Genomic DNA, 26,596 nt, shown 5'->3' with positions numbered 1-26,596 from the left:
GTGCAATCATGTGATATATGTCCTTTTGTGATTAACTTGGCTCACTTAGCATAATGCCCTCCAGATTCGTCCATGTTGTTACATATTTCGAGAACTCTTCCTTATTCTTTATGGCTGTGTAGTACTCTTATATGCGTGTACCACAGTTTATTCATTCATCCGTTGATGGGCGCTTAGGTTCATTCCATCTTTTTGCTATTTTGAATAGTGCTGCGGGGAATATAGGAGTGCATATGTCTGCTCATGTTTATTAGATCTGTTAGATCTGTACGGTATATATCTAGGAGTAGGATTGCTAGATCATAAGGTAGTTGTATTTCTAGTTTTTTGAGGAAGCTCCATACTGTTTCTCGTAGTGGTTATACCATTTTACAGTCCCACCAGCAGTGGATAAGGGTCTCCCCACATCTTGTCAGCATTATGTTTTATGTTTTTTAATCAATGCCATTTTTGCAGGGTGAGATTGAATCTCGTTGTAGCTTTAATACGTATCTCTCAAATGGCTAATGATCACGAGTGTCTTTTCATGTGTTTGTTGGTCGCTTGAATGTCCTCTTTGGTGAAGTGTCAGTTCATGTCCTCTGCCCATTTTTCAATTGGGTTATTTGTCTTTATGTTGTTGAGTTGTTGACATTTTCTATATATTTTAGAGATTAGGCCCTTGTCGGATATGTGATTCCTTATCGGACCTGGGATTCCTGAAAATTTTTTTCCCTGTCAGTAGGCTGTCTTTTTATTCTTCTGAAAAATCTTTTGATGAATGTAATAAGTACATAATTTTTATGAGGTCCTTATTGTCTAATTGGTCTCCTGCTCTTTGTGAAGTTATAGTTGTGTTTGTTTTTTTTTTTTTTTAATTAGGTCCCATAATTTTGTCCCTATGTTGCCTTCCAAGAACTTTATAATTTTAGCTTTACCATTTAGGTGTTTGATCAATTTTTTTTTAAATAATATTTATTGTGCTTTAAGTGAAAGTTTATAAATCAAGGCAGTCTCTCACATAAAAACTTATATACACCTTGCTACATACTCCCAATTGCTCTTCGCCTAATGAGACAGCCCGCTCTCTCCCTCTACTCTTTCTTTTCGTGTCCATTTCGCCAGCTTCTGACCCCCTCCACCCTCTCATCTCCCCTCCAGGCAGGAGATGCCAACATAGTCTCAAGTGTCCACCTGATCCAAGAAGCTCACTCCTCACCAGCATCCCTCTCCAACCCATTGTCCAGTCCAATCCCTGTCTGAAGAGTTGGCTTCGGGAATGGTTCCTGTCCTGGGCCAACAGAAGGTCTGGGGGCTGTTTGATCAATTTTTTGTTAGTTTTTGCGTATGGTGTGAGGTATGGGTCCTGTTTCATTTTTCTGCAAGTGGATATCCAGTTTTGCCAGCACCATTTATTAAAGAGCCTGTTTATTCCTCATTGAATGGACTTTGACCCCTTGTCAAAAATCGGTTGTCCATAGATGGATAGATTTATTTCTGGGTTCTCAGTTCTATTCCACTGGTCTGTGTGTCTATCATTAAATCAGTACCAGGCCATTTTGCTTACTACAGCTGTATGTATAAAAAAAAAAACCAAACCTGTTGCTATCGAGCCAGCTGTGACTCGTGGCAACCCCCTAGTACAGAGTGGAACTGCTGCGTAGGGTCTCCAGGGAGCAGCCGCTCGGTTCTGACAGCCGGGCTCTGGTTGGCAGCCAAGCTCTGAACCAGCGCCCCGCCAGGGCCCCTGCCGCTGTGCAGTACATTTTAAGATTGAGGAGTGTGAGGCCTCCGGCTTTGTTGTTGTTCTTCAATATTGCTGTGACTATTCTGGGCCACTTTCCGTATAAAGTTGATGATTAGTTTTCTCATTCCAGTGAAAAATGTTGGAAGTTGGATTGGGATTGCATCGTAGCTATATATCGCTTTGGGTAGTGTTGACGTTCTTATGATATTGCATCTTCCAGTCCATGAACACAGTGTCCTTCCATTTATATTGGTCTCTTTTAGTCTCTTGTAGTGTTTTGTGGTTTTCGTCATATAAGTCTTTTCAGTAAACCTGCTTAGGTTTATTGCAGGGTATTTTTTTCATTTTTTTGGCTATTGTAAATGGTATTGTTTTTTTAATTTCTTTTTGGCATTTTTCCTGTTAGTGTAAAGGAGAGGCGCCCTGGTGGAACAGGAGAAAGATGTGGCCATCTGCTTCTGTAAAGGTTACAGCCTTGGAAACCCGGTGGGGGACAGTTCTACTTTGTCTATAGGGTCACTATGAGTTGGAATCAACTCGATGGCACACAACAACAATATAAAGGAACCCAAGTGATTTTTGTGTGTTGATCCTGTACGTTACCACTTTGCTTAATTCTACTGTTAGATCCAGTACCTTTCTTATGAAATCTCTGGAATTTTCTGTGTATGGGATCATGTCATCTGCAAATAGAGGTAGTTTTACTTCTTCCTTTCTGATTTGGATACCTTTTATTTCCTTTTCTTGCCCTGTTACTCTGGCCAGGACTTCCTGTACAATACTGAATAAGAGTGATGACAGTGGACATCCTTGTCTTGTTCGCAAGGTGAAGGCCCTCAGTTTTTCTCTGTTGAGAATAATGTTGGCACTTGGTTTTGCATATATGCCCTTAATTATGTTGAGGAATTTCTCTTCTATTCCTATTTTGCTAAGAGTTTTGATCAGGAAACGGTGTTGAACTTTATCAGATGCCGTTTCTGCATCAGTCGAGATGACCTTATGATTCTTTTCCTTTGTTTATGTGGTGACTGACACTGATTTCCTAATTGTGGCTCACCCTGGTTTTCCTGGTGTGAACTCCACTTGATTGTGGTATATAATTATTTTATGCTGTTGGATTCTGTTTGCTAGAATTTTGATGAAAATTTTTACGTCTGTATTCATAAGGGATATTGGTCTGTAGTTTTATTTTTTTGTGATGTCTTTTTCTGGTTTTGCTATAGGGGCGATGCTGGCTTCATAGAAAGAGTTAGGGAGTATTCCTGGCTCTTCTCTATTTTAGAAGAGTTTGAGTAGAATTGGTGTTAGCTCTTCTCTTGATGTTTGGTAAAGTTCCCCAGTGAAGCTATTTGGTCCTGGACTGTTTTTTGGTAGGGAGTTTTTTTGATAACATCTTCAGTCTCTTCTTTAGTTATGGATCTGTTTAGATTTTTAATCTGTATCTTTGTTAGTTTAGGTAGGTAATGTGTTTCTAGGAATTTTTCCATTTTTAGGTTTTCGAAGGACGGACGGTTGGGGGGTGGGGGGGTAGTGAAGCCAGTGGCAGCAGCCCTGGGCCTGGGAGGGGGACGGGGTGCTGGGGCCCACTGAAGTGGCCTGGATAGGCATGGGTGGGGTGCTGAGGCACTTGGAAATGGTCTGTGCAGGGGTAGGGCATGGGGGCCTGTGGAAGCTGCTTAGGAGGGGGGTGGGTGGAAGATGCCTGGAGTTCTGGGAGGGGCCTTCCCCAAAGAAAGGTAAAGGAAGGGTGGCATGAGGACTGTTGAGGGGCGTTTCTAAGTATTACTCTATGGGTTACTGTTCAAAGGGGGCCTCCTGTCCAAATGGAGGGGAGTGGCTACTGACCCACAATCACAACCTTAGTTCTGCGCTCCCTTCCTTCTCTGTGCTCCCCAGGGACACTGATCCCTTCCTTCACTGCATTCCCCAGGGACACTGATCTCTTCTTCTCTGTGCTCCCCAGGGACACTGATCTCTTCTTGTCCACACTCCGCAGGGACACTGATCCCTTCCGTCCCTGCACTCCCAAGGGACACAGATCCCTTCCTTCTCTGTGCTCCCCCCGGGACACTACTCCCTTCCTTCTCTGTGCTCCCCTGGGACACTGATTCCATCTTCTCTGTGCTCCCCAGGGGCACTGATCCCTTCCTTCTCTGTGCTCCCCGGGGACACTGATTCCATCTTCTCTGTGCTCCCTGGGGACACTGATTCCATCTTCTCTGTGTTCCCTGGGGGCACTGATGCCATCTTCTCTGTGCTCCCCAGGAACACTGATTCCATCTTCTATGTGCTCCCCAGGGACACTGATTCCATCTTCTGTGTGCTCCCCAGGGACACTGATTCCATCTTCTGTGTGCTCCCCAGGGACACTGATTCCATCTTTTCTGTGTTCCTCAGGGGCACTGACTCCATCTTCTCTGTGCTCCCCAGGAACACTGATTCCATCTTCTCTGTGTTCCCCAGGGACACTGATTCCATCTTCTATGTGCTCCCAGGGACACTGATCCCATATTCTCTGTGCTCCCCAGGGACACTGATTCCATCTTCTGTGTGCTCCCCAGGGACAAAGATTCCATCTTCTCTGTGTTCCTCAGGGGCACTGACTCCATCTTCTCTGTGCTCCCCAGGAACACTGATTCCATCTTCTGTGTGCTCCCCAGGAACACTGATTCCATCTTCTGTGTGCTCCCCAGGAACACTGATTCCATCTTCTCTGTGCTCCCCAGGAACACTGATTCCATCTTCTCTGTGCTCCCCAGGAACATTGATTCCATCTTCTCTGTGTTCCCCAGGGGCACTGATTCCATCTTCTATGTGCTCCCCAGGAACACTGATTCCATCTTCTCTGTGCTCCCCAGGAACACTGATTCCATCTTCTCTGTGTTCCCCAGGAACATTGATTCCATCTTCTCTGTGTTCCCCAGGGGCACTGACTCCATCTTCTCTGTGCTCCCCAGGAACACTGATTCCATCTTCTCTGTGCTCCCCAGGAACACTGATTCCATCTTCTCTGTGCTCCCCAGGAACATTGATTCCATCTTCTCTGTGTTCCCCAGGGGCACTGATGCCATCTTCTCTGTGCTCCCCAGGAACACTGATTCCATCTTCTCTCTGCTCCCCAGGAACACTGATTCCATCTTCTGTGTGCTCCCCAGGGACACTGATTCCATCTTCTGTGGGCTCCCCAGGGACACTGATTCCATCTTCTGTGTGCTCCCCAGGGACACTGATGCCATCTTCTCTGTGCTCCCCAGGGACACTGATTCCATCTTCTCTGTGTTCCCCAGGGACACTGATTCCATCTTCTGTGTGCTCCCCAGGGACACTGATGCCATCTTCTCTGTGCTCCCCAGGGACACTGATTCCATCTTCTCTGTGTTCCCCAGGGACACTGATTCCATCTTCTGTGTGCTCCCCAGGGACACTGATGCCATCTTCTCTGTGCTCCCCAGGGACACTGATGCCATCTTCTGTGTGCTTCCCAGGGACACTGATCCCTTCCTTTGCTTGCACTCCCCAGGGACACTGATGCCATCTTCTGTGTGCTTCCCAGGGACACTGATCCCTTCCTTTGCCTGCACTCCCCAGGGACACTGATCTCTTCCATTCCCCTCCTGTTGTTTCCTCTGCCCCTCTGCAGGTGTGTACTGCCTGTCCTACTGTCCATCGTCCTGAAGCTCCAACAGTTCAGCCCACCTTACTTTACTGTGTTTCCCTAATTTCAAAGATATGGTGCTCACATGAGGCGCCTTCTTGGACGCATCTCATTTCCTTCCAGGTTTGTTGACATAGCATCTGTGCCTCTGGCTGTGTTTTTCATGAAGTTGCCTTCCTGGGTTCCTCACCCAGGATGACGTTTCCTGACATCCCAGAATGGTTATGCCCTACTGGGGTGGTGCCCCACTGGGGTGGTGGGCAGGTCACAAGACGCCTGTGAACTCGATGTTCCTGCTGACTTTGTTCTACGGCTGCTTCCATTCGGTGCCTGGCTAGATTTTCCAGCTCTCCATTTGATGTTCAGAGGTCTGAGATCGTTACTTGTGTGTGTTTTATTTAGTTTCTCAAATCTTTGTTGTAGAGGCATGTTATGGTGTGTCCAGCTAAGCCACTGTCTTAACCAGAACTCCTCAATACCGCTGCTTTGAGTAAGCACTGTCACTGAACTTTCATTCGAACGCTGTGTATTTTTGTGGAAGTACAATACTCCTTACTGTGTAATATTCTTCATTTCTTGATCGTGACGATTCTGCCCAATTCAGTAAGTATTAATGCTCTTTTTGACTGACTCGAAATAGGACAGTCTGCAGTATTTTGTGGCCGTTCAGGAAAACAGCTGAAGCGGTGTCACAGCAGTCAACCAGGAGCGCTGCTCGACAGCTGGTCCCGCATGGTGAAGAGCCTGAATGTGTCATCCTCCGTGAACCAGGCTGCTCGTCTGATAGACGGCAGCGAGCCCTGCTGGCAGTCATCTGGGTCACAGGGAAAGGTAGTTGGCAGTAGGCACATGTCAAGACATTTTCGTTTAGATGTTTTTGCTTTTTAGGTTTTCAAAATGAATTTGAAAAATTCAGAGGTGTATTGACGGAACCTGTCAGCCCTCATTTTATATTTTAATTAAATTATTTTAAAGTTACATGGGCAGTGTATCATTTATTTTCAGAGGTTTTAAATAGCATAGCTAATGGATTTTATTTAACTAACAAATTAGTGGAGGGTAGTAGGATTTTTTTTTTTTTTTTTACCCTTTTTCACATAAAATGTACTGAATTCTAGCTTCTGGCTAGAATTTTCTCTAATGGATCCTAACAAATACGTGTTGAGCTTTGGAATGCTATCACTTACATGTGGATGTACACACAGCTCAGGCTGGGGGAGACGGGCTTTTTCTCTGTTTGGATTTCAGCATTTTCTGTAGTGTACTCCCTCGATGGGTGGGCTACAAATGTAGCTTTTCTGGAGCTCAGGGTGAGACCTTCCTCTAATTAGGTAATGATGGAGTAGAATAGTCTTGGTTTCTGCCAAGTTAAAGACAGAATTTACCCCTCTCATGCCACATTGTATATTTAAAAATACATATCAAGTAGAGAGTCAAGCTTCAGGGATACTAGTTTACCGGCTAAATTTTGCTGACTGAGGATACCTTCTGTTTTTTTTTTTTTAAGCACTGGATTCGTTTGGAGATTTTCCCAGACGTTCTTGTTCATAGATTAAAAATGATAGTGGATCCTGCTGACAGTAGCTACATGCCTTCCCTGGTGGTCGTGTCAGGTAATCGAACTCAAAAGTCTGTACCTTCTATCACATGATAAAAACTCCTTTGTCTGATTGCCTTTCTTTCGCCTAGGTGGAAATTCCCTAAATAACCTAATTGAACTAAAGACAATCCACATTAACCCTACTGACACCACCGTGCCCCTTCTGAGCGACTGCACAGAGGTAAGTAGCTCTGAGACTGTTGTTTTTGATGGTCTCCAAGTGCTTTTGGGCACTTTATACTATTACTGAGCCCATTTTTTCTCCTTAGTTAATTAATTGGTTGGATTTGTTTTGAAATTTGTATTTTCAACTTACCAGATCAGCTTGAAAGAAAACAAAATATATTTCCTTCTGATTATCTTTGTTTTCAGTTGAGGGTAGACATAAAAAGTAGGTATTGGCTTTCAGGTTGCTGTTTGTACACAGCACAGCCGCCTCCACAGGTCCTTTCCATTAAGTATCTGTGAGTTTCTGACCTTCTGTGTAACAGGGAAATTGCTTTTCGTTATCACGCCTCTTGGATCAAGTGCTGAACTATTTCTTTGTCTTAGTTGGTAATAACGTAACTTTCAAAGTGAATCCAAGTTTATTTTATCTCTTGCAGTTTTTTTTCTGAGAGAAATAATGAGATTTCTTTTAAACAATAACCACACATTAAAGATCAGTGTAACTCCATCTTTGAAGCCTTCTAGTATATCTTTCCACACAGTAGTTCAACACTATTTTAGTAAATTAAATATACTTAATACAAATTGGGATAGTTTTATGTAGTACCTTTGCTGTTGTCATGTGAGGACGAATTTAATTGGTACATGATAAAACCCGTTGCCATCAAGTCGATTCTGACTCATAGCGCCTCTGTAGGCCAGAGTAGGAGTGTCCTGTATGGTTTCCAAGGAGCAGCTGGTAGACTCCAACTGTACCCCTTTGGTTAGCAGCTGTAGCTCTTTACCACTGCATCACCAGGGCTCCACTGGTACATAATAATGGATAAAAATATCAATACTTGATTTTTATTCCTCTAAAATTTATTATAAGTAAGGAGTTTATTTTTGAATTATTAAACACAGTTCACCATTCATTATTGTCATTTAATTATTTTGGGACATGCTGATTTGTTAATAATAACAATTGTGTTAATTAGAAAAATGTAAAAGTGAAATGTAATACAGGTAGACCCTAGATTATGAATGATTTCCATTCTTAAGTCTGTGTTTAAGTCTAATTTGTATGTAAGTCAGAATGGTTCATACCGAAAGTCAGTCAAGTGTTTGTCTTAGGGTAAATAGTATATAGTGTACCTTTCTGTGCATTAAAAAGCATACTGTGTAGTGTACCTTTCTGTGCATTAAAAAACATACTATGTACTGTACCTTTCTATGCATTAAAAAGCATACTACGTAGTGTACCTTTCTGTGCATTAAAAAAACATAGTATAAACTGTACCTTTCTATGCATTAAAAAGCATACTATATAGTGTACCTTTCTATGCGTTAAAAACCATACTATATACTGTACCTTTTTATGCATTAAAAACATAAAAAAAACTAGTTTTTTTTATATAGTGTACCTTTCTATGCGTTAAAAAGCATACTATATAGTGTACCTTTCTGTGCATTAAAAAACAGTATATACTGTACCTTTCTATGCATTAAAAAACATACTATATATCTTTCTGTGTGTTAAAACATACTATATAGTGTACTTTTCTATGCATTAAAAAACATACTATATAGTGTACCTTTCTAGGCATTAAAAAACATACTATATACTGTACCTTTCTATGCATGAAAAAACATACTATATAGTGTACCTTTCTATGCATTAAAAAACATACTATATGGTGTACCTTTCTATGCATTAAAAAACATACTATATGGTGTACCTTTCTATGCATGAAAAAACATACTATATGGTGTACCTTTCTATGCATTAAAAAACATACTATATGGTGTACCTTTCTAGGCATTAAAAAACATACTATATGGTGTACCTTTCTATGCATTAAAAAACATACTATATGGTGTACCTTTCTATGCATTAAAAAACATACTATATGGTGTACCTTTCTAGGCATTAAAAAACATACTATATAGTGTACCTCTCTGCATTAAAAAACATATACTGTACCTTTCTATGCATTAAAAAACATACTATATAGTGTACCTCTCTGTGCATTAAAAAACATAATATATACTGTACCTTTCTGTGCATTAAAAAACATACTATTTAGTGTATCTTTCTATGCATTAAAAACATACTATTTAGTGTATCTTTCTATGCATTAAAAAACATACTATTTAGTGTATCTTTCTATGCATTAAAAAACATACTATATAGCGTACCTTTCTATGCGTTAAAAAGCATACTATATAGTGTACCTTTCTATGCATTAAAAAACATACCATATGGTGTACCTTTCTGTGCATTAAAAAGCATGCTATATACTATACCTTTCTGTGCATTAAAAACGTTGAAGAAACACTTCTGGCTGCACTAAAGCATCTTTAACTTAACAATAAAGTAAGAGGAATAATAACGTTTTGATGCACTTCGCAAAGTAGCACCTGTTTGTCATTACAACATGGCACTGGGTTGGGTTGGGTGTATGTGCAATGGATTTTTAATATAACAGGCTGTACAGGGGCTGGTTCGTAAGTACGAGCTGTAAGTAAGTCTGATGTTCATAACCCAGGGCCTGCCTGTAATGAATTTTTCTGAGAAAAGCATAGTCTTGAATTTTAATGAATTTTACTGTTAACTTACTGCTAGGTAACAATGCAGCTTATAGAATGTGTTAGCCATACTTCTGAATATATTTGAATTTTAATTAAATTAGTAACTACTCTGCTTCCAAAAGGAGCCCTGGTGGCTCAGCGGTTAAGCACTTGGCTACTAACTGAAAGCTCAGCTGTTCTGTGGGAGAAAGTTGAGGAGTCAGCTTCTGTAAAGGTTGCAGCCTTGGGAACCCCATGGGCAGTCCTGCTCTGTCTTAGACGGTTGCTGTGAGCTGGATTCCGTTCTGAGGCAGTGGGTTTGGTTTTCGTTTTTGCTGCTGAAGATGATCATTCATAAAAGGTGAATTAACCTTAATCCAAGAAAATTTTCAATTCAAAACCATTTTATTCTGTAATGTTTGATATATACAAAACAGTGTATACAATGTATATGAAAAGTATGAAGCATTGTGAGTAAACAGCAAACTCCTTCCCTGCCCTCCACCCCGTCAACCAAATTAGGGACTAGAATATTACCGCTCTGGAGATGCTGCTGGGCTCTTTAGGATCCCCCTTCCTATGATAAGGATTTATTATGGGGATTTCCCAACACAACCAAAAGCGGAGAGGATGGCACACTGAAACCCCCGTGAGTTTGTCACCCAGCTTCAACATTTATCAACATTTTTGAAAGTTGTGTTTTCACTCTGTCAGTGCACTCTCCTTCCAAAAAAAATTTTTTTTCCTGGAGTGTATAAAAGGAAGTCCTGGGCACAGTCTTAGTTCAATAGTAATACTTCAGTATTCATCCCTAATAGGTAAGAACTTAAAATATAGCCACCATGTTATTGTTATACCTAACCAAAACAACGGAAAACCAGCTCCTGCTGAGTCGATTCTACTCATGGCAACCCCATGTGTGTCAGTAAAACTGTGCGTCGTAGGGTTTTCAGTGGCTGATTTTTTTGAATTAGATCTGAAAAATTCAAAAGTAGATTCCTCCAGGTTGCCTCTGGGTGGACTCGAACTCCAGCCTGTTGGTTAGCAGCTGGGTGCGTTAACCATTTGCACCGTGGTTGTTCTTTAAAACCATATATTATCCAGTCAGTGTTCAGATATTCCCAGTTATCCCATAAATGTCCTTTTGCAGCTGGCTTGTGTTTTTTCTTTGCTGAAGACTGCATCATTTCTCCTACAGAATCCTTGTTTTCTCAGTTTGTCATTTGCCTTTTCATGGTTTTGTTCGCCTCTATCTCCTTCGAAGTCACAGGTAGATCTTACTGTCTGATCAAGTCCAGTTTGGGCAATAAAAAGTAATGGGTAGTGTTGGGTGCTTCCTGCTGCATTCCTGTTCACAGGAAGTACTGGGGACAAGACAGGTGCCGTCTGCCAGATTTTGGGCATGGGACATTCCATGGGACAGGTGAACCAGCTTTAACAGATGAATGGCAAAGGCATAATGGAGGGAAGCTGGACCTTGTTTGCATTCTGATTTGAACAAGCCAACAGTAAAAGACACTTAGGAGATAATCAGAGCACTTGGATCACTGGTAGCATATAGATAAAAAAAAGGAACTATTTATTGTTGTAACTATAATAGTATTGTGGATATGTTTAAAATTTTTCCCTTGTCTCTTAGTGATACATATTGAACAAGTAAAACAATGTGATGCCTTGAATTTTCTTTAAGAGAGTCCATATACGAACAAGACTTACCATATGTTGATAATTGAACTAAGTGGTAGATTCATGGGGTTCTTTATAGTGTTTTCTCTAATTTGTGTATATTGAAATTTTTTATTTTGTTTAAAAACATTATGAAGGCTCTGTGACTACCTGGGTTGTAATCACTTGCTTAGTTAATACATCTTCGTTTAAGAGAGCTCTGAGACAGACACGTTTGAAGTCATTCAGTATGGCTATCATACTGTTTAATTTTAGTAAGAAAACCAATGTGAGTCCCCTGCCTTGGTATTAATAACTTATTTTCAAGCATACCCTCCTCAGACACAGCTGTACTCGCTTTGCGTAGCTCACTTGGTATGTCCAGAACTTAAATAAAAGTGCTCTGATTTCCCCTACAGCCCATGGGTTGTGTCTGAAGCATCCTGTTTTCCAGTTAAAATATTCAGTGTGTTTGTTCCTAAAACTCTGTGACTCCTTGTCTTGGTGTCTAGTATCACAGGTATATTGAAATTGCTATAAAGCAGTGCAGGAGCTCAGGAATTGATTGTAAGATCCATGGTCTCATCCTACTGGGAAGGATTCGTGCAGAGGAAGAAGACTTGGCTGCAGTTCCTTTCTTAGCTTCAGACAACGAGGAGGAAGAGGATGATAAAGGCAGCAGTGGGAGGTAAGAGTTACTTGTTGCTAACACTGACATCCCCAAATACTCATTTCGCAAGCAAACATTGTCTGAGAGTATAGCTCAAGATGACAGTAGTTTTTATTTTGAGGAAAATGTTCACTGTGTTAACATATTATATCTAGAAAAATCAACTTGACAGCAGTGTTTTTTGTTCTTTTTTTTATCTAGAAAAATACAATTAAAAGAGGGAGATAAAAATGTTTAATTTTTCTACCTGAAATATCACTGTTAAGATCTTGGTATATGTCCTTCTATTTTTTTTCCTGTTCCTAGATGTATTTTCCTGTGGAAATGATACGGTGTAGTATGCATGTTGTACCCTTTTTCACTTAGTATTTTATTATTCACTCTTACTCATATTAACAGATGTTCTGTGATGTGATTTTTGTGGATTGTGCTTTCATTGTTCACTTTCTCGTTTCCTTATTTTGCATGAGCACTGTGGCAGTGCCTACTGCCATCTTTACTCATTCAGTACAAACACCTACCATGGGCCAAGCCCTGTTCTTTGTACTGGGAATACCATGGTAAATGAGCAAAATAAAACAAAACTCGTCCCTAACCTTATGGAGTTTACAGTTTAAATGTAGGAGCCAGGTATTAATCCAATGATCACACATAAGTGTGACATTGCAGCTGTGGTGAGTGGCACAAAGGAGAGGGTGTGGTACTCTTGAGAGTCTCCAGCAGAGGCATTGATCTGTCAGGGAGAACAGGAAAACTTCCCCCCAAAGCCAGAATTACAGGAAGAATAAGAGTTATCCAAAGTAAAGTGGACAGGAACGAGTGCTTCTGGTAGAGGGAACAACCTACATAAAGGGAGAAGAAAGATGTCAGCTACGTCTGTGCACGTTTGTGTCCATCTGTGCATCTGTACAAAAGATGAGTATTGAGGACTCGTTATATGCAGGTGCTGTCCTAGACCCCCGTTTATAGTTACAGAGCGAACAAAATAGATTATCATGGTCTTCGTGTAAGTTGTATTTTCTTTAGATAAATTGCTGACAGTAAAATTGGGAAGTTAAAAAATATATAAAATAAATTGATATGTTTTTAACATTCCAAAGAGACTGTTCAGTTGCTGGGTAGCAAGGTTCTTGCAGACACCATGGGAGGCAAGTGCGGTCACTGGAGTAATACCATTAATGGAAGTGCTCTTTGCACCAGTACTTTTTAGTGTGTGATGTAAGTGGTCTGTCTTTTTGAAACAAAGGAGCTCTGTACCGTGCTGCTCTTAAGCACATTCTCCTAGTCATGTGTGCGTAGCAACCGTGGTAATAAATCAGGTGAATCTGGGGTTCTGTGATCTTGGTATTTGAATTCTGTCTTGTTTATTTTGGAACCTTGCATAAAAAAAAAAAAAATTGGTATGTGTGACACTATCTTAACCTGAAATATATATTCATGTTTCAGTTCAAACCAGTTGTATCTGTTTACATAAATTTAATTAAATAAGGAAAATACCAGTTGACTTAAATAAGTAAATCATTAGGATTTTCAAGAGAAAAGATTATTAGCATTTTCTTGTATAGTCGCTACTAAAACAAATGGGGCAAATATTTAATATGCGTACTGTATATGTGAAATAAACAAAAAAGTTTTGAACCTTATTCATTGATGATACTTTCACATAATTGAACATATTATTAAAAGACAATTTAGAAGCTGGAATGTAATGGTTTTTTTCTGAAAGCTGTCATTAGCTGACTAATCATTTCAGGTGTCCCAGTGATCTGCACACTCTGGAGGGCTTCAGTCTGAGCAGTCTCTGGAGGGCTTCAGTCCTGCCAGGGCAGCCTGGACTGACCATGGCTTCCCTGTTACGGAAGGCAGATGTGTACATGGTGCCAGTCCTTAAATGTTTTGAGTCACTTCTGGTCCACTGTATATATTTTTGACTAAAAATGTGTTATAGAGTATTTCAAGTGATTGCAATGTATATGCTTTCCTGTGTCTGGTATCTGAGGAGAGAGTTTTCCTACTTTTCTAGTCCAAAACCATAACATTTTGATTCCTTAAACTAAATATTTATTAGTATGAAAGTGTTAAAAAAAAATTCTTCTGTCTAGAACCTAGTCTCTGAGGCCTTCAATCACTATTCTAGCATGTCAGAGTAGAATAAAAGCAGAACAACAGAAATCAAACAAAAAGCCTAAAATCCCAAATGCAGAAAGCAGTTCATTAACACCTGGCATCAAACTAACAAACAAGAAAATGGAATACTCTGTTTTGGTTTCATCCAGTTCAAGAATCGGCGTTTTGTTTACTGTTGGTAATTTCCCATCCCACTGAGGGCAGGTGAGGAAATGGAGTGAGCAATCTTCAGAAGCTTCTCCGGGTACAGAGCAGGACTTCTGAGATGAAAAGGGAGGCAGGTGGGGGATGGGGGAGGGCAGAGTAAAAGGACGAAAATAGCATTTTGCCTCAGGACATGTCTATATGTTACAGCACCTCAAGGTAACATGGCTGCATGCATTTTATTCTTCCTTGCGAGGTGGGGGGGCGGTGACAAAACACATCACCAAGCCGACATTCAGGTGTGGAGACATTGCTGCAGTACCAGCCCCCGTTTAGCCAGCGTTCTCTGCAGTTCCATCTGTAGTAGAGATGCATCATGGAAACCAGTGGGTATCATGACGCGTTATCAAGACAGTTATGTTCACACTGATATTTAAGAAGAAAGAGAAATGCACACATGGAATAAACAAGGCTAAAATAAAATTCTGGTGTTCTAGTTTGGAAATTTTGACCCTCTGAAATACTTATTCTTGAACATACCTAGAGTTTTATTGTATTAAAACTTAAAACAAGCATTTTGATAGTAACCAGCAAGCTCCCAGTGTTTGTGTTGCTTTCCTTTTTCCCCCTCTGCTGGCTCACCTATGTCTCTGTCTTTATTTTTTCCTTTGGTTAGCCTTATGAGAAAGAAGGCTGCAGGGCTGGAGTCAGCGGCTACAATAAGAACCAAAGTGTTTGTGTGGGGGCTGAATGACAAGGACCAGCTGGGCGGACTGAAAGGCTCTAAGGTACCTTCCCCTTCAGCCATGCATACCCCTTAGTCAGGGACGGTGTTTGCTGGGCGTTTCTCCAGGAGACGTTCAACAACAGCAATAATACCTGCTTTAACATTTTTATCATGGTTTTACCTTCTGTGTATTGTTTGGAAAGTGAATTTTCCTGAAGTAATTCTTGGTATGAACTAATAGACATTATCAGATTCCATTTGTAGAAAGCCCCTGTCCTTGGAAAACAGTGCATTTTAGAGATAGTTGCACTATTGCTGTTTTATAAACTGGAAAATACATTTTGAAGATGGTTTGACAAGTGTATAGGTAAAAAGTATAAACTATATATTTTGTCTTCAGTGCAGTAAACATTTTTGCTTACCATGAGCAGAGTACTGTGTAGAATGGCACAGCAGTACTAAGATGAGCGGGAAGTGACCTCTACCCTTTAGGCGCTAGGTGTCTGAGTACTTCAGGATGAAGCAGCCTCTGTGGAGAGAGAATGCTCTGTGAGCTCGGAGACATACGTGTGTGTATGCACACACGCATCCTTTTTGCAGTCATTCAGCCTGACATTCTTAATTCTCTAGGTACTTGGATGAAAGGTTAATTTATACAGTATTTTAAGGTGCTTAGGAAAAAAAGACCAGTTTTTTTTTTTTTTTTAAGACTAGACATAAGAAAGAATACATTTGAGCTAGAGTTGAATTCAGTGTCCCTTGTATTCATTTATAGGCATCTAGGGCTGCTAGAACAGAAATTCCACAAGTGGATAGTGTCAACAAAGAGAAATTTATTCCCCTAGAATCTAGTAGGCTAGAAGTCCAAAGTCAGGACGTCACCTCCAGGGGAAGGCTTTCTCTGTCAGCTCTGGAGAAAGGTCCTTGTCATCAGTGTTCTCCTGGACTGTGAGTTTCTCCACACAGGACCTCTGGGTCCAAAGGTCACGCTCTGCTCCAGGAGCTGCTTTCTTGGTGGTATGAGGTCCCCCCTCTCTGCTTGCTACCCTTTTCTTTTATCTCTTGTAACATAAAAGGTGGTGTAGGCCATGCTCCAGGGAAATTGCCTTTATATTGGATCAGGGATGTGACCTTAGTAAGGGTGTTACAATCCCACCCTAATTGTCTTTAACATAAAATTACAATCACAAAATGGAGGACAACCACACAATACTGGGAATCATGACCTAACTAAGTTGACACATATTTTGGGGGGACACATTTCAATCCATGACAGTTACATTATTCAGTGTCTCTTGTCTGAAGAGCCACAAAGCAAATTCCTCCAAATTTTGGTTCCAATAAGTGTTTCTGCTTCCTTTTAGTATTCTGTGAGTATCATGGTCATAAGTTCCCTTGTTACTTGCCTTCATTGTTGAGACACTGAGAACTAAATTTAGAACTCATTTATGTTAACTCTCCCAGTACAGTGAATTTTTAGATTAATTTGGACAGCCTTGAGTCACATTTGCAGAGTACAGGTAAATGTCTCATTTGTGAGTCAGAGGAACTGGCTTGGTTCTGCAGGTGCGGGGCCGTCTTTGGAAGCCCAGTTGCTCTCAATTGTGAATGGAGTTTTCACACAAAGGGCTGAGCTTGGAAGGACTAGATTTGATGCTCCACAGTGTGGAGGAAATCCTTTCTTGCACAGTACTAATGACTGTTGACTGGTCATTTCTGGCACACAGAGAATCATAACGTGTGTCTTAGACAAGGGCTTTAAGAATTTTAAATTACCCAGTCCTTGGAATACATTCGAGAGAACTAAGAGCCGTCACACAAATAGATACATGCACACCCATGTTCATTGCAGCACTGTTTACAATAGCAAAACGGATGAATGGATAAATTATGGTATATTCACACAATGGAATACTGCGCGTCGATAAAGAACAGTGAGGAATCTGTGAAACATTTCATAACATGGAGGAACCTGGAAGGCATTATGCTGAATGAAGTTAGTCAGATGCAAAAGGACAAATATTTTATGAGACCACTATTATAAGAACTCAAGAAATAGTCTAAACAAAGAAGAAAATATTCTTTGATGGTTACGAGAGTGGGAAGGGAGAGAGGGAGGCAAAGGAGGAGGACTCACTAATTAGATTGTAGACAAGAACTTTATAGGTGAAGGGATGGACAACACATGATACAGGCGAGGTCAGCACAACTGGACTAAACCAAAAGCAAAGAAGTTTCCTGAATAAACCAAACACTTCGAAGGCCAGCATAGCAGAGGTGGGGGTTTGGGGACCATGGTTTCAAGGGACATCTAAGTCAATTGGCATAATAAAATCTATTAAGAAAATATTCTGCATCCCACTTTGAAGAGTGGCATCTGGGGTCTTAAACGCTAGCAAGGGACCATCTAAGATGCATCAGTTGGTCTCAACCCACCTTAATCAAAGGAGAATGAAGAACACCAAAGGCACAAGGTAAGTATGAGTCCAAGAGTCAGAATGGGCCACGTAAATCAAAGACTATGTCAGCCTGAGACCAGAAGAACTAGATGGTGCCCAGCTTCAACTGATGACTGCCATGACAGGGAGCACAACAGAGAATCCCTGAAGGAGCAGGAGAGCAGTGGGATGCAGACTCCAGATTCTCATGAAAAGATCAGACTTAATGGTCTGACTGAGACCAGAGGGATCCCAGAGGTCATGGTCCCTAGACCTTCTGTTAGCCCAAGACAGGAACCATTCTCGAAGCCAGCTCTTCAGACAGGGATTGGACTGGACTATAAGAAAATGATATTGGTGAAGAGTGAGCTTCTTGGATTAAGTAAGACACATGAGACTATGTCTGGAGGGGAGATGAGAAGGCAGAAGGGGTCAGAAGCTGGCTGAATGGACATGGAAACACAGGGTGGAGAGAAGAAATATGCTGTCTCATTAGGGGGAGAGCAACTAGGAGTAGATACCAAAACCCAGTGCTGTCGAGTCGATTCTGACTCATAGCGACCCTATTGGACAAGGTAGAACTGTCCCATAGAGTTTCCAGGGAGCGCCTGGCGGTTTAGACCTGCTGACCCTTTGGTTAGCAGCCGTAGCACTTAACCACTACGCCACCAGGGTTCCCAGGAGTATATAGCAAGGTGTATATAAGGTTTTGTATGAGAAACTGACTTGATGTGTAAACTTTCACTTAAAGCACAATAAAAATTTAAAAAAGAAAATTAAATCACACCCACATACATTGGGAAGTTTGAGTGTATAATTTCTTAGATGTCAGAATCAAAGACAGTGCAGGCCATAACTTAAAGTATAGCTTGCTAGATATTTATTTCTATCTTTATTTTAGCCTTTTATTATGGAAATCTTCAAATGTACCCAAGTAGAAAGAATGAGTAGTGCTGTGAACCCTGATAGCCCGGGTGTTAGCCTTCGTAGTCTCAGGCCACCTGGCAGGCCACCTTCTTCCTGGTTTAGTTTAAAGCAAATTTCAGTATATCATTTCATCCTTAAATACTTTAATGTGTACCTCTAAGGGGTAAGACCTCTTTTTGTTAATACAACCATATAAATTAACAGTAATTCCTTATGCAGTAAAACTTGCAAAAGTTGGAACCTGTGTAAGGTGGAAACTTGTCAGAAAAGAAAATTTCAAGTATTTTCCACTAAAGCAAGCAATAGAAGAGTGCTAATTCTGTGCCCCGTCAAAGGCAGAAAACTTGTAAGACCCGGAACCACAAGGCAGCCCTTTGAGTTCCGGCTCTTACAGGTTTCACTGTATCCATCTAATAAGGTTACTCATTTAAAAGTGTTAATGAAATAGTTACTGTTTTCCTTCTTTTGCTTTAAAAAAAAAAAAAATTCTGTTCTAGATAAAGGTTCCTTCATTCTCTGAGACCCTGTCTGCTTTGAATGTGGTACAGGTGGCTGGAGGTTCTAAAAGCTTGTTTGCAGGTATGATTGTTTGAATATTTTAAAAATGTTTAGTTTTGCTCAACACCAAAAATTACAGTTGGTATGATCTGAAGGTGAGTCCTTTCCCTATGCTCCTTCTTTGCAGTCACTGTGGAAGGAAAAGTCTACGCCTGTGGAGAAGCCACCAATGGGCGGCTAGGGCTGGGCCTCTCCAGTGGGACTGTGCCCATCCCGCGGCAGATCACAGCCCTCAGCAGCTATGTGGTGAAGAAGGTGGCTGTGCACTCAGGTACAAGCCCAGCATCTCCACTGTGTAAAGGTGCAGCCAGAATTCCTACTCTGCTTGTAACTAAGCTCCTGAAATAACTTTCGTAAGCAGTTCTTGGGTTCTTTTTCAAGTTTTTCTTAATTCGTAGGAGTAAAACTTAGAGAATGTAAATCTCTGAGCGTTCTAAAGTTCAGTTATTATTACTAAACTAGGCTTTTTGGAGGCTGACAGTTGTTATTTCAAGAGTGTGGGCACTCTGTTCCAAGGGTCCATGTTTCATTCTATGAAATCACAGTTATGTGTTTAAATACATGCTATTTTTCCTGAAAGTGTCTGTAAGCCCCAATGATGAAAAAGATTGCTAAAAGAAAATCATACTCCTTCATTTTTGTAAACTTTTTGAGCATTGTTTCTAAGCACTGTGCTGGGCATCTGGGAACAGAACTGAGTTAGATACAGAACTCGGTTCCTGCCTGTACTTACTGAGTGGTATTAGGTTTAGCCCCCATGTAACAGAAAATCCAAACCACAGATAGGATTTTATCTTTCTGCTGTGTAAATGTCTCAGGTTAGCAGTTCAGGGCTAGTAGGGCAACGCCATGTCCCTGAGGCCTGGGAGTCTTCTTTTTGTCCATCTTTGTTGAAAGGTGGATACCACTCAGCTCTAGCCATCACATGCAAGTTCCAGACATAGGAGGAAAAGACAAGCACAAGACAGGTGTTTTTCCCAGCCCACGCAGCCCCCTCTAAGGAACTGTTTCTGGAAGCCTGACTCTCATTGCCTCTCAGTCACCACCCTCTGCACGGGAGGCAGGGAAGTGTGGTTTTCAGCTGAGCACACTGTGGCCCTGGTAATATGGCGGCTCTGTTCATAAAGACAAGGGAGGGTAGGTGTTGGGTGGACTGGGAGCCCTGTCTGCCCCAGATGTGTAAAGAGAGGTCATGCCAGTAAAGACTGTAGTTTGCAATCCTGAGGCAGGGAGAGGAATGTACCGGGAGAATGTTTTGTGCTGGGGAAGCACGAGCAGAAAGAGTGATATGGTGCCTTAATTGAAGATGGTGGCATGTCTCAGAAGCTTAATTTGTCCTTGTGTTTTGATAAATGGTCTAGTCACAAATATATTTATTTTTACTTTTTCCATCTGAATTTTGATCTTTTTATATTTAACATAACCAGAATCCCATTAATAATCAGCATTACTTTACTTCTTTGCTAGTAAATTTCTTTCAGATGTTGAAATTTGTAATTTAATAAAGTTCATTTATTTTACATATTTTTCACCCAGAAATCTTTTCATGATAACTCAAGTCTTGATTCTCTTTACTCGTTTTTCGATGCTTAATCATTGAGTACATAGTGCGTGCCAGGCAAAATAGGTCGTACCCCGTGAACTTTTTGTGACTAGTTTTTGGGAGTTACTACCTGTGTGAATGTTGCAGGTGGTCGGCATGCTACAGCCTTAACCGTTGATGGCAAAGTGTTTTCGTGGGGTGAAGGTGACGATGGAAAACTTGGACACTTCAGCAGAATGTAAGAATATTTTCTTCAGTCTTAACTTGCTGATAAGAAGCTGTTACTGATAACAAGAGTGCATTTTTTAGTTGTTCTTTTGCAGAAAATTAAAATAGGGTAGATTATATAAATGGATCTTTAAAAAATTTTTAATTTCAATGAATATGATTTGGTTTCATGTTCTGTTTTAAGGTTTCATAGTTGGGTTAATCTGTAGATGTTGTTTTGACTAAATTTGAACCAATGTAGATGTCCCCCCCCCCCCCCCTTTAAAAAGGATGGTTCATTTTGGAAAGGGTGATTTCCTTTTGTCTTAGGAACTGTGACAAGCCGAGGCTGATCGAGGCCCTGAAAACAAAGCGCATCCGGGACATCGCCTGTGGGAGCTCTCACAGTGCAGCCATCACGTCCAGCGGGGAGTTGTATACCTGGGGCCTTGGAGAGTATGGTCGGTTGGGGCATGGGGATAACACCACACAGTTGAAGCCCAAAATGGTGAGTTTATACGTTTTTGTTGCTTACAAAAACTTTCATCACCTGGTGATTTTAAGAGACGATAAGCATCGAGTCTAGGGAAGCACTTTAAAGACAAGTGCATTATGACTTTCAGTCTGTAGGAAAAATGTCTCCTGCTTTCTCAGCGCCTGTGCTTATTTTTAAATTTGTGATTGAATAGGTGAAAGTTCTTCTTGGTCACAGAGTAATCCAGGTTGCATGTGGGAGTAGAGATGCACAGACTCTCGCTTTGACCGATGAAGGTGAGCGCTGACTGTGATGTGTGCCCATGGTAAACAGTAATGTTATGAAGCACTGGCCTGAAGTATATATATTTTTAAATCTAGGTTTGGTATTCTCCTGGGGTGATGGCGACTTTGGAAAATTGGGCCGGGGAGGAAGTGAAGGCTGTAACATTCCCCAGAACATCGAACGACTGAATGGACAGGGAGTTTGCCAGATTGAGTGTGGCGCTCAGTTTTCCTTGGCTCTTACTAAGTCGGGAGTGGTGTGGACATGGTAGGTAAGATTCCCCGTTATCCCAGATGTGTCTATGGTTGTGGGGGTCCTGATGTGCAGGAAACGTCTGGTTTGCTTGTTGGCCTCAACCTCAGGCCCCCTGCCACTGGATTGTCACGCCTTCATTTCCTTATTCAGCCAGGCATCTTTGGCCTTTTTATATAGATAGTGAGTTGGAATTAGTGACAATATTACAGGAAGACGTTTCCAGTTATATCTGGGTCATTTTGAAAAGAACACTAAAAGAATTTTAGGCCAATTTTCTTTCCTCTTTAGGTGAGGTTTCTTTAGAGAATTTCTTCCACTCTCTTACCAGGTCAGAAGCCTAGTGATAAAATGGGAGGAAAATGAATTTCTGATTTCTTTGATCCTGAGAAAAATCCACGTGTGTATCTTGTGAAAGCTTATTAAAGTTTAAAGGAGTGGACAGCCAAAATTGACCTCGGACAGTATGACAAATACTGATTTTGACTCTCGTAACATAGAGGCAACTTTAGAATTACACCATATATGATTTTTTAGAGGCATTTGAAGTTGTTTGTTGTGCTTTTCATCTCTTTATGGGAATACATACAACAGTAAAAGACATATGAATTATGTTGCTATCAAAATTAAGGAATTAACTTGAATTGATGATACATGATTGTATAACGATTTCAAGGACCCTGAGTACTGTGTATGATGTTATCATTGAGCTTGCTCTAAAAGCTGTGAACAATTGTTGCTTTGTGTAGCATTCTGAAACTGTAGCATGTTAAAACTCACACTGTTTACCTCCTTGTAGGGGCAAGGGGGATTACTTCAGGCTGGGTCATGGCTCTGATGTCCATGTGCGGAAGCCACAGGTGGTGGAGGGGCTGAGGGGAAAGAAGATCGTGCATGTGGCTGTTGGTGCTCTGCATTGCCTGGCTGTCACTGACGCAGGGCAGGTAAGGTGTGGCTGCCTGTGGCAGCATGGGCTCTTCTATTGGGGATGGTCATTTGTAATGAAATAAGGCAATCTTTGGTGTATGAGGAGCCAGGAGGGTGAGACCGCAGCACCTTGTTCAGTAGTGTCTCTCCTTCCACTTGTCAGCATGGGTGGTAACGTAGTGGGAATACGTTGGTTGACATATGTTGGGAAGTAGTGGAATTTCCCACTGTTTCTAAAGCAGTTGAATCTAAAGTCCACATGGAAACTCAAAATACTGTTTTTGTTGGTAAGGTATGAGCAGTGGCTTACGTTAGAGAATGGATGTTTAGCGGGGAGTTGTACTTGAGAAGTTTTACTCATTCTTCTGCCTAGACAAGCATGACAGACTCATAAATGATATACATTTTTAAATCATTATGACAACAAAATTAACACTAATTTTTTTTTAACAAAATTAATTTTAAAAAATGAATTATACCTTAAGATTCTGTAATGCCAAGAAGCAAGTTACTGGAAACATAAGCATATTGTTTTTGATAATTTTTCTTTGTAAAATAAAGGAAAAAATTAATTATTGTACTTAGCTGAAGATAGGACCTTCCTTGTTTTCTGTAACAGGACAGAGTAGGTAAATTAACTGCATTGACTTTAAATAAATGCTTGTTTATAATCATGGCAAGCATTTCCATGATTAAATTTTTCTCAGAATTTTAGTACACGGATGCCTTGTTGTAAGGTCGTGAAGTGGTTTTCTCTTTGCTTTTAACAGCCTAATTCTTTCAAGTGCCTGGGTATGTTCTTTAAGCATTTTGAAGTAGAGTTGAAGAAAATGTTCTGGAAGATTGAAAAATTCTAATTTTTTTTGAAACAGGTATACGCTTGGGGTGACAATGACCATGGACAGCAGGGCAATGGCACAACCACAGTCAATAGAAAGCCCACACTTGTCCAAGGCCTGGAAGGGCAGAAAATTACACGTGTGGCCTGCGGGTCATCCCACAGTGTGGCGTGGACAACCGTTGACGTGGCAACGCCCTCTGTCCACGAGCCAGTTCTCTTCCAAACGGCGAGAGACTCTCTAGGTGCTTCCTATCTAGGTAACACGGATTTGCGTTTTAAGAGATTCTTTTCTACGTGATAACGTTGTAGCTGTTTAATAGCAGATTAGGGATTAGCCCTACGTTCTTTGACATCCCACCGAACTTTGTGTTGCGCTCTGGTGACGTGTGCGTGCTGAATGACAATTTGTAAGACAGTGTGATGCTGACTCTTCTGTTTATGTTAGGTTAAAACGCTGGCAGGGTTGTTGACGTTAGCATGTGGAGAAGGCTCCTCATATAATGACTACCAGTCAGAGGTAGACACTGCAAGGCTTCTTTTCCTTTTTAACATCTTCGTTCAATTCACTGTATGTATTTAGGGTGTACACTTTCATCTCCTTTGACATATGTGCGCTGTGAAAGCGTCACCCTAACTGTAACCCCCCTTCCTTCGTTAACCCCTCCTCCCCAGCCTCCCACAGCCAGTCATACGCTTGCTCTCTGTCACTGTCGATCCCTTTGCATTTTCTGGAACTTTATATAAATGGAATCATACAGTATATATTCTTTTTCTGAATCTCACCTTTTTCAGTCAGTATAATCACCTTGAGATTGGTCAGTGTTGCGTGGATCAGCACTTCGTTTTCTTTATTGTTGAACAGAATTTCATTTACGGATGTATAGCCACAGTGTGCACATGCGTTCACTTGTTGATGGATGTTTGGGTTGTTCCCAGTTTTGGGCTATAAAAACAAAATTGCTGTGAACACTTATGGACAAGTTTTTGTGTGGACATCAGCTTGTATTTCTCTTGGGTGGAAATAGGAGTAGAATAATTGGATGTTTAATTTCTTAAAATACTGATAAAGTGTCTTTCAAAGTGGGAACCACTAGCAGTGGGTGAGAGTTCCGGAGTTCTAAATTCTGGCCAGTATTAGTAGGTCAGTCCTTTTAATTTTAGCCCGTCTGGTGTGTGGTCGTAGTGCCAGTCTGCATTTCCCTGATGGCTAGTGGTGCAGATCTGGAAGTGGTTACTGACCTGTGTCAGGAAATTTGGAAGACAGCTGCCTGGCCAACTAACTAAAAGACATCCACATTTGTGCCCATTCCAAAGAAAGACAACCGAAGAAAATAGAGAAATTATTGAACAATATCATTAATATCTCACGCTAGCAAAATTTTGATGAAGATAATTCAAAAACAGACGAAGCTATACATTGAGAGAGAATTGCCCAGAAGCTCAAGCTGGTTCAGAAGAGGACGTTGTATGAGGGATTTCATTGCTGACGTCAGCTGGATCTTGGCTGAAAGCAGAGAATACCAGAAAGATCTTTACCAGTGTTTTATTGACTACATGAAGGTATTTGACTGTGTGGCTCATACCAAACTATAGATAACATTATGAAAAGTGGGAATTCCAGAACACTTAACCATATTCTTACATAGATAACACACGCCTTATATGTTTGTTTGCCAACCGTTCCCTCCCCCAATGAGGTATTTTCATACGCGTGCTATGCTAAATTTTTTTTTTTACAGGCGCGCATTATTTGTGTAAAAATACAGTAATTGTGCTCACGTGGATTCTGTACACAGATCAAGAGGCAGTTGTTGAACCACAACAAGGGGATACGATACTGTCTGGTTTAAAATTGGAAAAGTTGTGCAGCAGGATTGTATTCTTTTACCCCATTTATTCAGTCTACGTGCTAAACAGATAATATGAGGGCTATATGAAGAAGAATGTGGCATCAGGATTGGAGGAAGACTCATTAACAGCCTGAGATAAGTAGATGACACAGCCTTGCTTGCCAAAAGTTAATGTCACTTTGAGGATGGAGGTACGCCTGACCAAGTCTTCATATTTTCAGTCACCTCATAAATGCAAAAGCTGGACAGCGAAAAAGGAAGACCAAAGACGAGCTGGCACATTTAAATTTTGGTATTGGTAGAGGATATTGAATATATCACAGACTACCACAGAACAAACAAATCTGCCTTGGAGAAGGTACAGCCAGAATGTTCATTAGAACCAAGGGTGGTAAGACTTTGTTTTACTTACTTTGGACATTTTGTTAGGGGGGACCAATCACTGGAGAAAGACATACTTGGTGAAGTAGAGGGTCAGTGAAAAAGAGGGAGACCCTGAATGAGATAGACTGACTGACACAGTGGCAGCAACACTGGGCTCAAACATAGCCACAATTACGAGGATGGCGAAGGACTGGGCAGTGTTTCGTTCTGTTATACAAAAGGTTGCTATGAGCTGGAGCCGACTCCGTGGCACCCAGCTACAACAACGGTGACTAATGATGTCAAGCGTCTTGCTTATTTATCATCTAAATATCTTTATGGGGGGAAGTATTTGTTCACATCTTTGTCCCATTTTTAAAATTAGGTTGTTTTCTTATTGTTTTGAGGGCTCTTTATGTATTCTGGATACAGGTCTTTTTATCAGATATGTGACTGGAAGATACTTTTCCTCTGTGTGGCTTGTCTTTTTCTCTTCACAGGTGCATTTTAAAGAACAAAAGTTTTTAATTTTGATGAAGTCTAAGTTTATCCAGTTTTTCTTTTATGGATTATCCCTCTGGTGTTATATCCAAAAAAATCTTTGACTAACTTAAGATCGTAGATTCTCTCCCTGTGTTCTCTCCTAGAAGTTTTATAAAAAAAAAAACAAAACCGTCCTTTATTTAGGCCTGTGCTTGGTCTTTGGTCAAATGGTATGAGGTGTGGATCAGAGTTCCTTTTTTGCATGTGGGTGTCTAGTTGTTTCAGCTGCGTTTGTTAAAAATACTACCCTTTCTCTATTGAATTGCCTTTGCACTGTTGTCAAAAATCAGTTGTCTGTCATGCGTGGATCTATTTCTGGACTCTGAATTCTGTTTTGTTGATTTTGTGTGTATTT

General features: G+C 40.9%; 1 protein-coding gene across 5 annotated transcripts in view; it reads left to right on the top strand.

The window, feature by feature from the left end:
• HERC2 (HECT and RLD domain containing E3 ubiquitin protein ligase 2) overlaps positions 1 to 26,596 on the top strand; it is a 316,687-nt gene that overhangs the window by 201,149 nt on the left and 88,942 nt on the right. For all 5 annotated transcript variants that reach the window (XM_049906042.1, XM_049906045.1, XM_049906044.1 and 2 more), the window contains exons 54-66: positions 6,022 to 6,212; positions 6,889 to 6,994; positions 7,071 to 7,162; positions 11,877 to 12,052; positions 14,982 to 15,093; positions 18,895 to 18,976; positions 19,083 to 19,226; positions 20,646 to 20,736; positions 21,036 to 21,213; positions 21,395 to 21,476; positions 21,561 to 21,732; positions 22,517 to 22,661; positions 23,517 to 23,742. In XM_049906042.1, coding sequence (XP_049761999.1) covers positions 6,022 to 6,212; positions 6,889 to 6,994; positions 7,071 to 7,162; positions 11,877 to 12,052; positions 14,982 to 15,093; positions 18,895 to 18,976; positions 19,083 to 19,226; positions 20,646 to 20,736; positions 21,036 to 21,213; positions 21,395 to 21,476; positions 21,561 to 21,732; positions 22,517 to 22,661; positions 23,517 to 23,742 — 1,797 coding nt within the window. The remainder of the gene's footprint in view (positions 1 to 6,021; positions 6,213 to 6,888; positions 6,995 to 7,070; positions 7,163 to 11,876; positions 12,053 to 14,981; positions 15,094 to 18,894; positions 18,977 to 19,082; positions 19,227 to 20,645; positions 20,737 to 21,035; positions 21,214 to 21,394; positions 21,477 to 21,560; positions 21,733 to 22,516; positions 22,662 to 23,516; positions 23,743 to 26,596) is intronic.

The sequence above is a fragment of the Elephas maximus genome, chromosome 13, assembly GCF_024166365.1.
Source record: "Elephas maximus indicus isolate mEleMax1 chromosome 13, mEleMax1 primary haplotype, whole genome shotgun sequence".
Classification (NCBI taxonomy): Eukaryota; Metazoa; Chordata; class Mammalia; order Proboscidea; family Elephantidae; genus Elephas; species Elephas maximus.
The sequence above is the reverse complement of the archived record's forward strand: the minus strand, read 5'-3'. Positions and strand labels throughout refer to the sequence as shown.